General features: G+C 37.8%; 1 protein-coding gene across 3 annotated transcripts; it reads left to right on the plus strand.

The window, feature by feature from the left end:
• Positions 1-304: 304 nt before the first annotated feature.
• LOC139939575 (hsp90 co-chaperone Cdc37-like) lies at positions 305-16,282 on the plus strand. Of its 3 annotated transcripts, XR_011786326.1 has the most exons (11): positions 305-458; positions 2,452-2,585; positions 2,949-3,018; positions 3,611-3,706; positions 4,555-4,827; positions 6,517-6,606; positions 7,287-7,402; positions 8,007-8,127; positions 12,652-12,729; positions 13,495-13,607; positions 14,315-14,455. XR_011786326.1 is itself a non-coding variant. In XM_071935574.1 (10 exons), the coding sequence occupies exons 1-10, from the start codon at positions 339-341 to the stop codon at positions 14,534-14,536; spliced, it is 1,320 nt and encodes a 439-aa protein (XP_071791675.1). In that variant the 5' UTR covers positions 305-338; the 3' UTR covers positions 14,537-16,282. The 3 variants fall into 3 exon arrangements, 2 of the variants coding, with proteins under 2 accessions (XP_071791675.1, XP_071791676.1); XM_071935574.1 differs by lacking the exon at positions 13,495-13,607 and having other exon boundaries at positions 14,315-16,282; XM_071935575.1 differs by lacking the exons at positions 6,517-6,606; positions 13,495-13,607 and having other exon boundaries at positions 14,315-16,282.
• The last annotated feature ends 92 nt before the right edge of the window (positions 16,283-16,374 follow it).

The raw sequence follows: 16,374 nt of genomic DNA on the forward strand, positions 1-16,374 counted from the left end.
TTGTTTTTAACGTTTTATTTTCAAGGAGAAATAAAATTAAGTGGGTGAAATTCCATTGGAACAAAAAAGTAAACACCGCCCGACCTAGAAAATATAAGGGCTGATATCACGGTAGTTTCTAGAAGTAGCCAACAGTGGCTACTTCTAGAAACTACCGTGATATCAGCCCTTATATTTTCTAGGTCGGGCGGTGTTTACTTTTTTGTTCCAATGGAATTTCCATTACTATCGCGCAGTGCATTTCATATGTGAGAATATTCTCGAAATGTTCCAAGCGACGGCTGTTGTATGTTGATATGTGGTTGAGGTAACACGCACGTACACTTTACCATCGTTGCATGCTGTTTCATGAAACGGTCGTCTTAGCACAGTCAGAACACAAAAAGACGTGCGAAAAAGTGGAAGTGCTCAAAGAGTGTGCAAAGATGGTGGACTACAGCAAATGGGATAATATTGAGGTAAGAAATCATGTTTGTTTATTGAGAGGGTTTCTTTCTATTTTCTCTACTTTTTAGGAAGCATGTTATGTTGTGAGATACAAGAAAAATACATTCTTAGAACGTATTGTACAATTAAATAACAAAGGAAAGCCATCATGATGTGATGATCATGTGTCCAATTCACGGACATCGAATCACATGAATGAAGTTATGAACAAACGGTGACTGCTCTGTATCCCCACAAAATATTGGTGCAGGTTGTTTGGGTCATTGAAATAAGGTATTAAAATTAAGGGTGTCAGAACATAGCCCCATGGCCATAGGGGTGTCGGAATATAAGGCCTATGTAAGGGTGTCGGAACAGAATATTACATCTATACTATAGGCTATATTATGGTGTCGGAATATAGGTTTGTCGGAACATAGGCCTAGGGGTGTCGCTGTCGGAACATTAGGGGGATCACTTTTCGTATGGCGCCACCACTTTATCACTCATTTTTACAAAAAGGGATATCTCATTGAGGTAAATTAGATACTAAATTATTTCATATTGAATGAAAAAGTGGTGGCGCCATACGGAAACTTTTCCATTTTGTGTTATGTGTCGGAATATAGGGGTGTCGGAAACATAGGGATGTCAGAATATAGGCTGAGTTGTCATAACAGGGGTGTCGGAATATAGGTGTGTAACCAAACAAACAAATGTCAGAGTCAGACAACTCGTCCGTCGGACAAATCATCAGACGGTAGTTGCGATGGTGTAACCCTCCTCCCGACGACCGCCAGGCCGGAGGGTTACGAGATTCTTTCGAGATTCTTTCTTTCTTTCGAGCGGCAAAAGACAATCTGGTCCAACAAGTACAATTTGTATTTTCTCTCTAATGATTACGTTTATTAGAGTTTATTACAGTCTGCAGTTAATAAAAAATAATGCACTAGTGATTTATACCAACTCTTCACCATTTTATAAACTTGTGAGCATAAACTACGACAGGAAACTTTATTCTCAGTATTATTAAGCCTGACGAAAATACAGACCGTGAGTAAACAGCAGAGCTTCTGTCACCGATGGAGCTTGCACAGTCTCGCAGTAAACTGGAATCAAAGTTGGGGAAACATATGAGGGTCGATAACCCTCCTCCCGGCGGTGGAGCCGGAGGGTTACGAGCCAAATTCGAATGTAAAGGGCGAAATGGTCTAGTCAACAGATTTGCTAAATTTTTACCACTTTCAAAAATCATGACACAAATTCTAGGAACACAAACTTAAAGGGAAGGTACACGTTTGGCAGTTACTCAAAACAAATAATTATTAACTTAATTATTAAAAATTGACTTGGTAACGAGCATTGGAAACAACTCCCTCTGAAGCATCGTAGTTTTTGAGAAAGAGGTAACTTCTCACTAAAATAATCAAAGACTTTTAGCTGTCTTCTATTCCTTTCTGAAAGCACACAAATTCGTCCAACAAGGGTGTTTTTTCTTTCATCATTTTCTCGCAACTTAAATGACCGATTGAGCCCAAATTTTCACAGGCATGTTATTTTATGCTTATGATGGGATACACCAAGTGAGAAGACTGGTCTTTGACAATTCCCAAACGTGTACCTTCCCTTTAATCCTTAATGTCTAAACTCGAGTGTAAGTCTAATGAATAACACTCAAAAACACAATTGAGAAAATATTTTGAAGTAAAAGGACAAAAACTTACCAGATCCTGGAGTGAAACAGTCACAAATTTTCCAGGTTGAAAATTTGGACCCCCCGATATGTTCAACGCTTTATGTTTTGGTCACCAAGCGCTGAACCGCAGGTAGCGCTGAACCGCATGTACCAGCCTATTGGATTGACGAACTGCCAAGCCGCAGTCGAGTTGGACCATTCTGGGTGTTACAAGGCAGTGCATGTGCGTTGTCCGTTTACAATGCCCGCCATTAGCTCATTTAGCGCGTACGCTCAGCCGCACTGCCGTGTAACATAGTCCCTGATCCGGTTTGTCTGATTTTTTTCAGGTCTCTGATGATGAAGATGAAACACATCCAAACATAGACACGCCAAGTCTCTTCAGATGGCGGCATCAGGCTCGGCTGGATCGAGAGGAAGAAGCTAGGAAGGAGAAGGAAAGTGTCGCCAGTCAGTCTTTGCAGTGAGTGCTATATCCACCTAATCTGCATTTGAAAAAATGGTTGTGGCTGTTTTGGTTCTGGGGGTTGCACCCCCCTGGACCTCGGCTAAACGCCTTGCTTTGCTGCTTGCCTGAGGTGTAAAAATAATCGGTTTAAAAAATCCTCTGGTGACAACACTTCTTAGACAATCGGGGGCTAAAAATAAGGGCACTTCCAGGCCTCCATTTTAAGAACCAACAAATCTTTCAGAACCACCACAACTCACAGAGACCAACTTTCATGCACACGGTGTTACTGAAAACCACACTACATTTTTAAATTATTGTCTTTTTATGAAGGTAGAATGTTAATTCACTCTTGCTTTGCGCTTTGTTTCTCCTCAGGGCCAAGGTGAAACTTGAACAGACAAAAAAACAACTGGAAGAGCTCAAGACATCTGGAGACACTGAACAGGTATAATGGACAACATTATAATAAATACTTTATGTAGGCATTTTGGATTAAAACTGCACAACAAGCGTGACTAGGAACAAAAGCCATTGTTCACATTCTCAAGATTTTACTGATTTTATGACAGACCTGGGGTCGATTTCACAAAGTGTTGGGACTATTCCTAATTTGGGACTAGGAGATATTAAAAGCTTAAGGCTAGTCCTAAGTTAGGACGAGTAACTCGTCTTAACTCGGAATAAGACTAGTCTTAACTCTTTGTGAAACCCACCCCTGGGCCTAATTTCATAGAGCTGCACATATGCAAAACTAATTAGCTAAACTTAGCTATTTTTTGTACCATAAGATTATACTTATTAAGGGTACCTGCCAAAACACCATTCTGTGTACCATCTGTTTACCACGAAAGTATCAAACCTATCAGGTAAACATGAGGTGCACGGAAACCCCATGTTTTGTGTACTTGGCCTCCACAGTCACTCGTGGTATTTTATTGTACAGGCCAATTGGGAGGAGAGTACTGGTAGCAATATAAATGATTTACATATTTCCATGAAGTACGATGTTGATCTATTGCGTGTTTTAATTCCAACAGGAAAAACTTGCCAAGATTCAGAGTGAACTCCAAGATCTTGAATTACAGAACAAAAAATGGAGGGAGAAGGAAGCGGAGTTAGAAAATAAAGAGAAGGTAGGTCTCACAAATATTTGACTCAAACATCTGCAGTCCTTCTGATTTGAAAATCGCAGGTGTGTGGAAAAACACTCAAACTATGTAGCATGAGTACGCCAAAACTGAATGGCAAGCCCAGGCGTGCATTTTTAGAAGATCGGGCGTGTGATTGTTCCCACTCATGGGACAGATTTTGGGTGTGCGATGGCATGCAGGTGTGATCGCACACCTCAATTCAGAATGACTGTATCTGTAAAGAGCTAAAAGAAAGTCACACTTAACATAACCCACTGTCATGATTTCTTCAGTTTTCTTCTGAACCATAGTTTTTTCTGTTGATAGGAAAGAACCTACACTAACTAGGCTTTTATCGGAAGTAACATGCATTATTAGGAACGGATCTTCAACCACTTTGCTCCAGGAGTCCCCAATTTTTTTTATCCCCAACCAAATTATTAAGCTTCAGAACAAACACAGTAAAGACAACAGACGTTATCATAAAATGCAGAGTTATTGTTCTCTTTCAGAAAATAATATTGGTGTTTACGGTTTATTTGTGCATACACATTTTACCTGGGCCCAATTTCATAGAGCTGCTTAAGCACAAACGTAGCTAAGCACAACAAATCTTATGCTTACCAGTACAGGGTTGCTAAACACTTGTGACTGGTGTATATCCTGCTCATTTCTGCTAAGCATAAAATCGTTGAGCAATATTTTCTGCTGAAGCAGTTCCATGATATTGGGCCTCGATGCTCAGTGATAAAAGTCATTGGAAAGGGGATTCCCTAACAAATAGTTGATATGCATTCTCACAATATAAAGTGTATGTGAATGTTATCGCTATTTTTTCCCCCAAACTCTAGCTCACCCCATGGAATGTGGACACACTGAGTAAGGATGGCTTCAGCAAAACACGCATCAACAAAGACGCCCCCAAGGTGGAAGATCTAACTGAGGAAGAGAGGAGTGAGAGACAGGCCACCTTTGTCAAGAAGCACGAGAAGAACATTAAGAAGTACGGTATGCATAAGAGGTGGGATGACTCTGGGGCCTTCCTTCAGGATCACATGGAGCTTGTGTGTGAGGAAACGGCCAACTATCTTGTCATCTGGGCCATTGATCTTCAAGTTGAAGACGTAAGTCTGGGTGTTGTTCTTCTTCCTTATTGTTTGACTCCAGTCACTGGATCCCTTGACTGGTCCCCTGTTCTTATTCGAAGGACATGTATTGGTTTATGTATACTTGAACGTCAGATTTAACTGCAAATTTCATGAAGGCCATGTGAAATGGTGCAAGGTCATTGGTGACTATGTACGTGGGCTCAGTGGAACTCTGGCAAAATTCACGAGCCTCGAAGTGTGACGTCAGATGTTCAGGCTATTGGATACCCTGCATAGTAATCCATGCACTAGATGTGTTTTTACCTTCTGTAGAGGAGATTTCAACTCCTTAATTTAGGAGAAGATGAAGAGAGCTAAATTGGGCCCAATTTGATAGAGATGCTTAAGCAGAAAACATTGCTAGGCAATTGTCTGCTAAGCAGATATGAGCAAGATACCAGTCACCAATTGTACACCTGACATTGTACATGTAGTTTGGCTGATAATCTCTGGTAACCATAGTTTTGTTGAGCTTAGCTATTTTGTGTGTTTAAGCAGCTCCAATTTCATAGAGCTGCTTATAAGCATGAGAAGTAGCTAAGCACAACATAATTATGCAAGGTTACCAGCGAAAGTGTCAAGCCACATGAACAACGTGTGACTGGTATTAATTCAACGCACTGCCACCACAAACTCTACATTCATGTATCCTTACTGAAACAGAAGGTCCTTTTTCTGCAATATTTATATTATGTTTGGACCTCAAATGTTGGAATGAGTTAATAATAATAATAATAATAATAATAATAATAATAATAACCCGTTTTTATATTGCACTTTTCACACCGGAGGGCGTCCCAATGCGCTTTACATTATTACACATTGTGTTGTTTTAAACTGCATTGCTTGAAATCTTGATTATGGTTGCTAAGCAAACATCACTAAGGAACAGAACAGCCAAGGAGTTATCCCGTGATTTTTCGTTTATGAGATCTTCTAGTGATAAAGGAAGCTCGTCCAAGAGAGATTGATAATCAGACCAGCCTGATAACAAAATGCAGAACTGGCTTGTGTCATGTGTGAGATTATTTTCCTTGATCCATTAGGATTTGAGGCATTGCATGGTGAGGTACATGTATCAATGTATGTTTGGTTTGCGGTAACACCATGTGTGTATCTACTTGCCGGGTAGAGTTTGTTTTTAGAGAACTGTGTTGCTTTAGTCTCCTGACGATGACAAGAGCAAGCTAGTCGAATCGTTGTGACCAATTTAAGAACTGACTCCGCTATAGTACAGTTAATGACGATCCTATAAGCTAAAGTAGTAGTCCCAGCCTATTTTCTATACCATCCACCCGGGTAATAGTTAAAAAGCAGGACAGTTCTTTTCAGAACTGAGAAGTTTCCCAAACCCCTGAACATCTACTCCGCGGTAGTAGAATAAAGCAAGACAGTTCTCTAAGAACAAACTCTACCTGGCAAGTAGATACACACCAGATGGTGTTACCGCAAACCAAATTATTATACATTGATCCATTAGGTTTATCACTCACTTGATACCAGAGATTAACCAGGAATTATGGGATTGAAAAACAACCTCAACAGGTGATTTGGAAGCACTCAACTTAAACCAGAAAGAAACATACGTTTAAGTCTGTAGTTTATAATTTAACATAGTACATAGTAACCCTGAGCTATTCAATTATTCCGCACTGTCATGCACAGCTCAAGTTTCAAAAGCGCCTCCGTGTCGCTTCTAGATCAGGACGCTACACTGACAAAGAGATGGCCAAGATGAAACGGAAAGGAGAAAGGGTGATCACAGCATTAAATAAAACCACTTTGAGTTAAAATTTACAGCAAACTAAATTTTGATATAATTTTGAAGTTTTTATGAAGATGTTTGGTATATATTTGCGACTTTCCCTTTTGCTGGTAACTGCTGTTTTTTTATTTCATCCAATTAGTGCAAAAATTTGGTATCTCTTCCTAAAAAGCACTTACGTTGTCATTTCTTTGAAACAGTAAAAACGTTGTGCTTTTTGCTAAAAATAGCCTGGATGTACATGTAACATACACACATAATCTTGTTGCACTGTCCACTTCTTTGTATTTGCTTCGCAAGTCATAAGAATCTACAACGTGATTGGTATCTTAGAATCAATGAAGTCTCTTGCCAACCATGTACTGGGAAAAATGTTTTGACCACCATGTTGCTGCACTGTCCACTGATTTGTGCTTGCTTTGCAAGCCATAAAAGACTCTGCAAAATAATTGTCAAAGTCAAGAATGATTCTATGTAATACAAAATAGTCCCCTACTGTTTGACCAATCCGGTAAGGTACTTGAACAATACTTGCAATGCACTAAACAGTGATTTATAGCAGTACCTATATGTTTTTGCTGTCGTTAACACCAATGGAGGATGGATTTTTATCTTCACTGTAGTGGTATTTTGACTAACGATGCTTTTACATTTTCTTTTGTCTCTACAGAAGACTGCTCTGATGGAGCAGGTAGCCCACCAGGTGATTGTCATGCAGTTCATATTAGAGCTGGCTAAAAGTCTCAAACGGGATCCAAGATCATGCATCAAGCCTTTCTTCACAAAGTGAGTCATCTGGAATTTTATCCAGCCCTGCAGTAGCATATATTGTGGTGTGTCGTTGACATAGAGTTACTTATAAGAACTAGAGGGCGCACTGGCCTATATACGCGGCCCGACATGCGTGCATGCGACTATTTTGAAGGTTGACAAAACAGCATCGCACAGCGTGTGTTTACGTGGCCTGGTGTCTGGCCATTTTTTAAGTCGACAAAACAGCATCGCGTAGCAGTATAAATTCAAACTCCAATGCATACAAAATGGCGCGCGTGTCTTTTTGCCGTCCCGTCGTGTTTGTGCAAGCTTTCTGGTTCTTGTATACATTGTGTAACTCCATGGTCTTGGATGAGTTTTTAAGAGCACCAAACTCAAGCTCAAGTGTTTCTGATCAGCTGAGTGTGAGTTTGAGTCCATTAGTCACATTATGTGACTTGTTTGTGACTTGATTTGAGCAAAAATGACTAGTGACCCGATTTGACTGGTTGAGCAAAGATGACTTCCAACTTGACTTGGCTGGAGAAACAATGACTTACAAGTGCTGCCTCATAGTATAACTACATGTTTCAAATGTTAATAACTGTTCTTTTGACTTGATTCTTAACAACTCTAGGATTAAGAGTGCAGATAAACAGTATATGGAGTCATTTTATGAGGAGTTGAATCTATTCAAGGGACGGATCCGTAAGAAGGCTCAAGAGCGAATTGACCGAGCAATGAAAGAAGCTGATGAGGTAAATACCAGAACTATATTTTCACAGGAAACATTGCTTCAGGAAAAATGTTGCTACGCAAAAAAACACACCAAAAAAACTAGATACCGTTCACAAATGTCGTGACATGATGTTTTGCCTTGTAAAGCTTAATTTTGTTGCGCTTTGCATGAAAAAGCCTAAAAAAGAATCTCCTTGGTAGCTGAATAATTAAGTGTGTGAAGATTATTGACTGGTTAAAAGTGTCTTCAGTAGTCCGTCCTGTATCATTTGGAACCATAAAATCATCGGAATTTTTTTTACCCCAAATCTGAAAATTTTGACCATACCGGTATGGTAGATTTTTTTTTTTTTTTGGACCAAAAATCCAAACTCACAAAATTCTCTATAAATCGAAAATTTTTGTTAATTGCCTATTCTCACTTGATAAAATGTCTTCAGTAGTCCATCATGTATCATTTGGAACCATAAAATCATCAACAGTTTTTTTACCCCAAATCTGAAAATTTTGACCATAAAATATGGTCGATTTTTTTCTTTTTGGACCAAAAATCCAAACTCATTAAATTCTCTATAAATCAAAAATTTTTGGTTAATTGCCCATTCTCACTTGATAAAATGTCTTCAGTAGTCCGTCCTGTATCATTTGGAACCATAAAATCATCGGAAATTTTTTGACCCCAAATCTGAAAATTTTGACCATATCGGCATGGTCGATTTTTTTCTTTTTGGACCAAAAATCCAAACTCATAAAATTCTCTATAAATCGAAAATTTTTGGTTAATTGCCCATTCTCACTCGATAAAATGTCTTCAGTAGTCCGTCCTGTATCATTTGGAACCATAAAATCATCGGAAATTTTTTGACCCCAAATCTGAAAATTTTGACCATACCGGTATGGTAGATTTTTTTTCATTTTGGACCAAAAATCCAAACTCACAAAATTCTCTATAAATCTAAAAAATTTGGTTGTTTACCCAGTCTCAACTGATAAAATGTCTTCAGTAGTCCGTCCTGTACCGTTTGGAACCATAAAATCATTGGAAATTGTTTGACCCCAAATCTGAAAATTTTGACCATACCGGTATGGTCGATTTTTTTCTTTTTGGACCAAAAATCCAAACTCATAAATTTCTCTATAAATTGAGAATTTTTGGTTCATTGCCCATTCTCACTTGATAAAATGTCTTCAGTAGTCCGTCCTGTATCATTTGGAACCATAAAATCATCAACAGTTTTTTTACCCCAAATCTGAAAATTTTGACCATAACGGTATGGTCGATTTTTTTTCATTTTGGACCAAAAATCCAAACTCATAAATTTCTCTTTAAATCTAAAAATGTTGGTTCTCTACCCAGTGTCAACTGGTAAAATGTCTTCAGTAGTCCGTCCTGTACCGTTTGGAACCATAAAATCATCGTAAATTTTTTGACCCCAAATCTGGAAATCTTGACCATACCGGTATGGTCGATTTTTTTCATTTTGGACCAAAAATCAAAAATCTCTATAAATCTAAAAATTTTGGTTGATTACCCATTCTCAACTGATAAAATGTCTTCAGTAGTCTGTCCTGTATCATTTGGAACCAAAAAATTATCGTAGATTTTTTGACCCCAAATCTGAAAATTTTGACCACACCGGGTATGGTCGATTTTTTTCATTTTGGACCAAAAATCCAAACTCATAAATTTCTCTTTAAATCTAAAAATGTTGGTTCTCTACCCAGTGTCAACTGGTAAAATGTCTTCAGTAGTCCGTCCTGTACCGTTTGGAACCATAAAATCATCGTAAATTTTTTGACCCCAAATCTGGAAATCTTGACCATACCGGTATGGTCGATTTTTTTCATTTTGGACCAAAAAACAAACATCTCTATAAATCTAAAAATTTTGGTTGATTACCCATTCTCAACTGATAAAATGTCTTCAGTAGTCTGTCCTGTATCATTTGGAACCAAAAAATTATCGTAGATTTTTTGACCCCAAATCTGAAAATTTTGACCACACCGGGTATGGTCGATTTTTTTCATTTTGGACCAAAAATCCAAACTCATAAATTTCTCTTTAAATCTAAAAATTTTGGTTCTCTACCCAGTGTCAACTGGTAAAATGTCTTCAGTAGTCCGTCCTGTACCGTTTGGAACCATAAAATCATCGTAAATTTTTTGACCCCAAATCTGGAAATCTTGACCATACCGGTATGGTCGATTTTTTTCATTTTGGACCAAAAATCAAAAATCTCTATAAATCTAAAAATTTTGGTTGATTACCCATTCTCAACTGATAAAATGTCTTCAGTAGTCTGTCCTGTATCATTTGGAACCAAAAAATTATCGTAGATTTTTTGACCCCAAATCTGAAAATTTTGATCACACCGGGTATGGTCGATTTTTTTCATTTTGGACTAAAAATCCAAACTCATAAATTTCTCTATAAATCTAAAAATGTTGGTTGTCTACCCAGTCTCAACTGATGAAATGTCTTTAGTAGTCCGTTCTGTACCGTTTGTAACCATAATATCATCGTAAATTTTTTGACCCCAAATCTGGAAATCTTGACCATACCGGTATGGTAGATTTTTTTCATTTTGGACCAAAAATCCAAACTCACAAAAATCTCTATCAATCTAAAAAATTTGGTTGTTTACCCAGTCTCAACTTATAAAATGTCTTCAGTAGTCCGTCCTGTATCGTTTGGAACCATAAAATCATCAGAAATCTTTTAACCCCAAATCTGACAATTTTGACCATACCGGTATGGTAGATTTTTTTCATTTTGGACCAAAAATCCAAACTCACAAAATTCTCTATAAATCTAAAAATTTTGGTTGTTTACCCAGTCTCAACTGATGAAATGTCTTCAGAAGTCCGTCCTGTATCATTTGGAACCATAAAATCATCGGAAATTGTTTGACCCCAAATCTGAAAATTTTGACAATACCGGTATGGTCGATTTTTTTTCTTTTTGGACCAAAAATCCAAACTCATAAAATTCTCTATAAATCGAAATTTTTTGGTTAATTGCCCATTCTCACTTGATAAAATGTCTTCAGTAGTCCATCCTTTATCATTTGGAACCATAAAATCATCAACAGTTTTTTGACCCCAAATCTGAAAATTTTGACCATACCGGTATGGTCGATTTTTTTTTCATTTTGGACCAAAAATCCATACTCATAAATTTCTCTATAAATCGAAATTTGTTGGTTAATTGCCCATTCTCACTTGATAAAATGTCTTCAGTAGATTTTTTTCATTTTGGACCAAAAATCCAAACGCACAAAAATCTCTATAAATCTAAAAAATTTGGTTGTTTACCCAGTCTCAACTGATGAAATGTCTTCAGAAGTCCGTCCTGTATCATTTGGAACCATAAAATCATCGGAAATTGTTTGACCCCAAATCTGAAAATTTTGACCATACCGGTATGGTCGATTTTTTTTCTTTTTGGACCAAAACTCCATACTCATAAATTTCTCTATAAATCAAAAATTTTGGTTGTCTACCCAGTCTCAACTGATAAAATGTCTTCAGTAGTCCGTCCTGTACCGTTTGGAACCATAAAATCATCGTAAATTTTTTGGCCCCAAATCTGAAAATTTTGACCATACCGGTATGGTCGATTTTTTTCATTTTGGACCAAAAATCCAAACTCATAAAATTCACTACAAATCTAAAAATGTTGGTTGTTTACCCAGTCTCAACTGATAAAATGTCTTCAGTATCGTTTGGAACCATAAAATCATTGGAAATTGTTTGACCCCAAATCTGGAAATTTTGACCATACCGGTATTGTCAACTCTTTTCATTCTGAACCAAAATTCCAAACTCACAAAATTCTCTATAAATCTAAAAATTTTGGTTGTTTAACCTAGTCTCAACTGATAAAATGTCTTCAGTAGTCTGCCTGTATCATTTGGAACCATAAAATCATCGGAAATTTTTTGACCCCAAATCTGAAAATGTTGACCATAAAATCCAAAATCCCCAAATTCCCACTAAATCTTAAAACTTTTGGTTGTATACCAAGTCTGCACCGATTAAATGTTTTCAGTAGTCGAATCTTAATTATTTGGAACCATAAAAATCACCAAAAAATTGTTGACCCCAAATCTGAAAATTTGACCACTTTGGCAGATTTTTTTCATTTTGGACCAAAAATCCAAAATCACAAAATTCTCAATAAATCTTTAAAAAAATTGTTTTATATCCAGTCTGCACTGATGAAATGTCTTCATTTTGGACCAAACATCCAAAATCATATCTTAAAAAATACACAAAATAACAAACCTGTGTCACACAAAGTTGTGTGCTTTCAGATGCTTGATTTCGAGACCTCAAATTCTCAAAATCAAATTTGTGGAAAATAACTTCTTTCTCGAAAACTACATTACTTCAGAGAGAGCCGTTTCTAACAATGTTTTATAACTATCAACCTCTCCCCCTTACTCATTACCAAAAAAAGTTTTATACTAATAATTATTTTGAGTAATTACCAATAGTGTCCACTGCCTTTAACAAATCACTGTTTGTGGTCTGGTTTGTAGGAAATGGAGAGAGAGAGGCAGGCTAGGCTTGGACCTGGTGGGCTGGATCCAGTCGAGGTCTTTGAAACTCTTCCCAAGGTAAGATAAGCAAACAAGGTTACTGTTAGCACCACAAACGCATGCAGGCAGGGACGGCTAAAAAATAATAATAATAATAATCCCTGGCATGCTCTAGTGTAGCCCACCCTAGTGACGCCTGTGGACTTTTCCCCCATTTTTTCTCAGTGGTTTATATTTGTATTCTCTGTATTATGTGTTGCTTTCTACCTAACTGTATTTTGTTTTTTGTTAGTTAAAAGCATTGTACAGGTTTAGTAATTGTCAAAGACCAGTGTTCTTACTTGGTGTATCCCATCATAACGGAAAATAACAAGCCTGTGAAAATTTGGGCTCAATGGGTCATCGAAGTTGCGAGAAAATTATGACAGAAAAAACCCCTCTTTAAAAGAACTTACCTCTTTCTCAAAAACTACATATAAGTACGTTACTTCAGAGGGAGTCGTTTCCAACAATGTGTTGTACTACCAACAGCTCTCTAATGCTCGTTACCAAGTCAGTTTTTAAGTTAATATTTGTTTTGAGTAACTACCAAACGTGTACCTTCCCTTTTTAAGTGCTGTGAGGCCTAGCATAAGGCGTTATATAATTGCCGTTTTATTATTGTTGTTAGGACTCAGGGAAAGTACTCGGGGAGTGTACATTGCTGAAACACGCATTGGTGTCAAGTAAAACACAAATAATAAACCTTATTATTGTTATGGATCTCAATCCCTTCCTTCCTTGGAGCATGCAAACTGAACCAACTTTGTCTTCACATGCTTCAATGTCACTTTGTACCTTTAGAAAATATAGACCTGACTGGCGGGCAAATCGAAATGGCAGGCAGGTAACCTATCCACACACAATGAGCAAGCACTACTTAGTTTAGAAAATAGTCCTAGGAACTGGCCATCAGGGTGAGTTATTATGGATACAAGGCAGGCTTGAATGACATGGCTGTGTAGATGTGTACAGTCATTCAAGTTTGCTTTTGTGTCCTGTAGGGCAGCTTAGTTTCCCACCGTCAGTTGAAAAATACAATCTAAGACAAGTTGTTATGAAAATGGCAGACTACTTTCTATAAAACCTACTCCCACTAATCGAGAGGAAACTTGAAATATATTTTCTGAACTTTGTACAAATTCTGGTTTGATGGATAAGCGTCTTTTATAGTTTGGCAACGTAGTATTCCTTATTCATACTGTGGAAGTGCCGTGGCCGAGTGGTTAAGAGCACGGAATTCAAAATCTGGTGATTCAAATACTGTTTTGCATTTCAAGCAAGGAACATTACAGAATTGGTTTTGCTGCAAAGAACTTGCTGGCAGTATAATAAACACTTATGTAATCCACCACTACATAAACTGACCAACCTGTAGAAGTTTTAAATTGATCGGCCATCTGGGTCACGAGAGAATAATGAGCTGATTACAAATTTTGCATTGCATCGATGGTTTTAAGTGGTAAGCAAAATTGTTTTGTACTTGGCTTAATTTTGTGTTGAAGCAGCTCTAAGAAGTTAGACCCTCCTTGAATGACTTGGTTACTCTTAATAGTTGGGAGAAGATTAAAGTTACCAATCCAGGTACCTGTGTTTTAATTTGTTGTCTTTGTCCAATGTACAGGAACTTCAAGCATGTTTTGAAAGTAAAGACATCTCATTGCTCCAGAAGATGATTGGTGACATGGAACCTTCAGAAGCCGAATATCATATGAAACGCTGCGTTGATTCCGGGCTGTGGGTACCAGGGGGTGGAGCCAGTGAGGGCAATGCAGGGGAACAGGAAAAGGGACCAGAGGGAGATGCAGGTGCAGGGAGCGAGGAACCGACGTATGAATCTGTATAAACTACACACATTACATCCACTGGATATCTACTGCGTTATGGTGTACATGTACATGTATAAACACACACAATGACACAATACTGAAACAGTAAGAAGGGGATTGAACTGAAGCCCCACTCGCACTATACCAAGTTAGCATTTTCACCACGATTTATGAATAGTTAAAAAACCCCATATCACACAACGTTTGTAAGAAATGGCGGTCGGAGTCGATTGGGGAAGTGTTAATACGCAAAGGCTGTATCCAAGTCATGCCTGCTTGAACCGCTGTGGCCAACGGGAAGCAAGGATCTCCATAAATAAATTTCATTGGTTATTACCTTCTTAGTTTTAAAACAGGCCTGATACTTCACGGAGGCAAGTGCCTCCATGCCTCCTGGTCATTGCCTTTGTTCCCTTGAAATGGTCCAGTAATAAATTACAAAGGAGAAAATGCCTTGGTGCCCCATGCCTTTCAAAAGCAAAGCATACATGCCTGTTAAAACCAATACTGTTTTGTTATTAGAGTAGTTTGACGTACGTGATGTAATATAGATGTCTTTTAATGTTTGTAACTTGTGCATGTTGATAAAGGTTAAGGGGCTTCTGACTGACACCCTTGAACAAAGATATTGACAACAGTAGGGAGGCTGCCAATCCTGTGGTTAGATAGCTCAGTTGTTTGAGCACTTGCACATTAATCCGGAGGTCACAGCTTCAAATCCCTGGGGACATGGGTCGCCCATGGAATTTTTCAGCAGGACTCGAAAAAGCAGGAAATTGCAGGGTTTTCAATTTCAAAAGGCGTTCAACATACCCATGTTTCTTTTTCTGACACTTTTACAATATATATTTTTTTTCTCTCAAAAACTCAACAGTAAAACCATGTCTGTACGCATGGTAATGGTTATGCGGAAATGAACGGTCTCTCAAAAGTAACATTTAGTTGATGTATCCGTGCAAATATGTTTTTTTTTTTTAAACATACATGTAGCTCTAAAAATCACTGATTTAGTATAACTGTTTAACCCTTTCTTGTTTCTGTTTCTTTTGTAGTCAAATTCCCGTTTCAAGTCTCCTTATCCGTTAGAGTTTGACAGGCATTTACACTGGTATTGTTCTAATGATTTGTAAATACACTTTTGTTCATGTCAATAATTATGTTTTGAATACCATTTGAACAGAATGAATGTTTAACCAGTTAAAATCCTGTTTGCCCCTAGTACTGATCTTGGCCCAATTTCATGGCTCTGCTTACTGTAAGCACAGAATCGGCGCTTACGGAAGCAGGGAATTCTGTGCTTATTTCACAGGTTAGCGGCAAAATTTGGCTGCAAGCGTACTCCACCTTACTAGGCATTCTACGCTTACAAGGCTAGCGCAGAAATTTGGCGCTTGCAGGTGGCCCTGATTGTGTTGAAAGTGTTTGCACAGATGGTCACTGTTTAAACCTTGATTAAGCCTCGACAGTTACCGCCATTGTTACCCTGCGTTAAGCAGAGACATGAAGTTGGTCCTACCTCTGTATTGAATTCAATTAACTCTACAGTTTATGTCTTAATTAATTATTCACTTGCCTTGCTTGAAGCCAATGTAATTAATTAGTTAATGTTTTCACTACAAACTAAAGGTTTGAGGTTGTGCATAAAAACCAACACAAATGTTACACTGACAATTTATAAATTAGACATGTAACTGTGTGCATTTTGTATAGTAATAAATAAACCAAGTTATTCCCTCAATAAAAAAATGGTTTTATCAAATTTCACCCTTTTCTGACGCAAATCACAGTACACAGGCAAATTGTGCTTGAAATTGTGAACGAGGCTATAGCCTCGTTCACAATTTCAAGCACAATT

The sequence above is a fragment of the Asterias amurensis genome, chromosome 7, assembly GCF_032118995.1.
Source record: "Asterias amurensis chromosome 7, ASM3211899v1".
Taxonomy (NCBI): domain Eukaryota; kingdom Metazoa; phylum Echinodermata; class Asteroidea; order Forcipulatida; family Asteriidae; genus Asterias; species Asterias amurensis.

Coding starts and splice junctions, on each gene's coding strand:
- LOC139939575 (XM_071935574.1), top strand. CDS start 339: ATGCTGTTTCATGAAACGGTCGTCTTAGCACAGTCAGAACACAAAAAG. Junction 3,019..3,610: donor CATCTGGAGACACTGAACAG/GTATAATGGACA, acceptor TAATTCCAACAG/GAAAAACTTGCCAAGATTCA. Junction 6,607..7,286: donor TGAAACGGAAAGGAGAAAGG/GTGATCACAGCA, acceptor TTGTCTCTACAG/AAGACTGCTCTGATGGAGCA.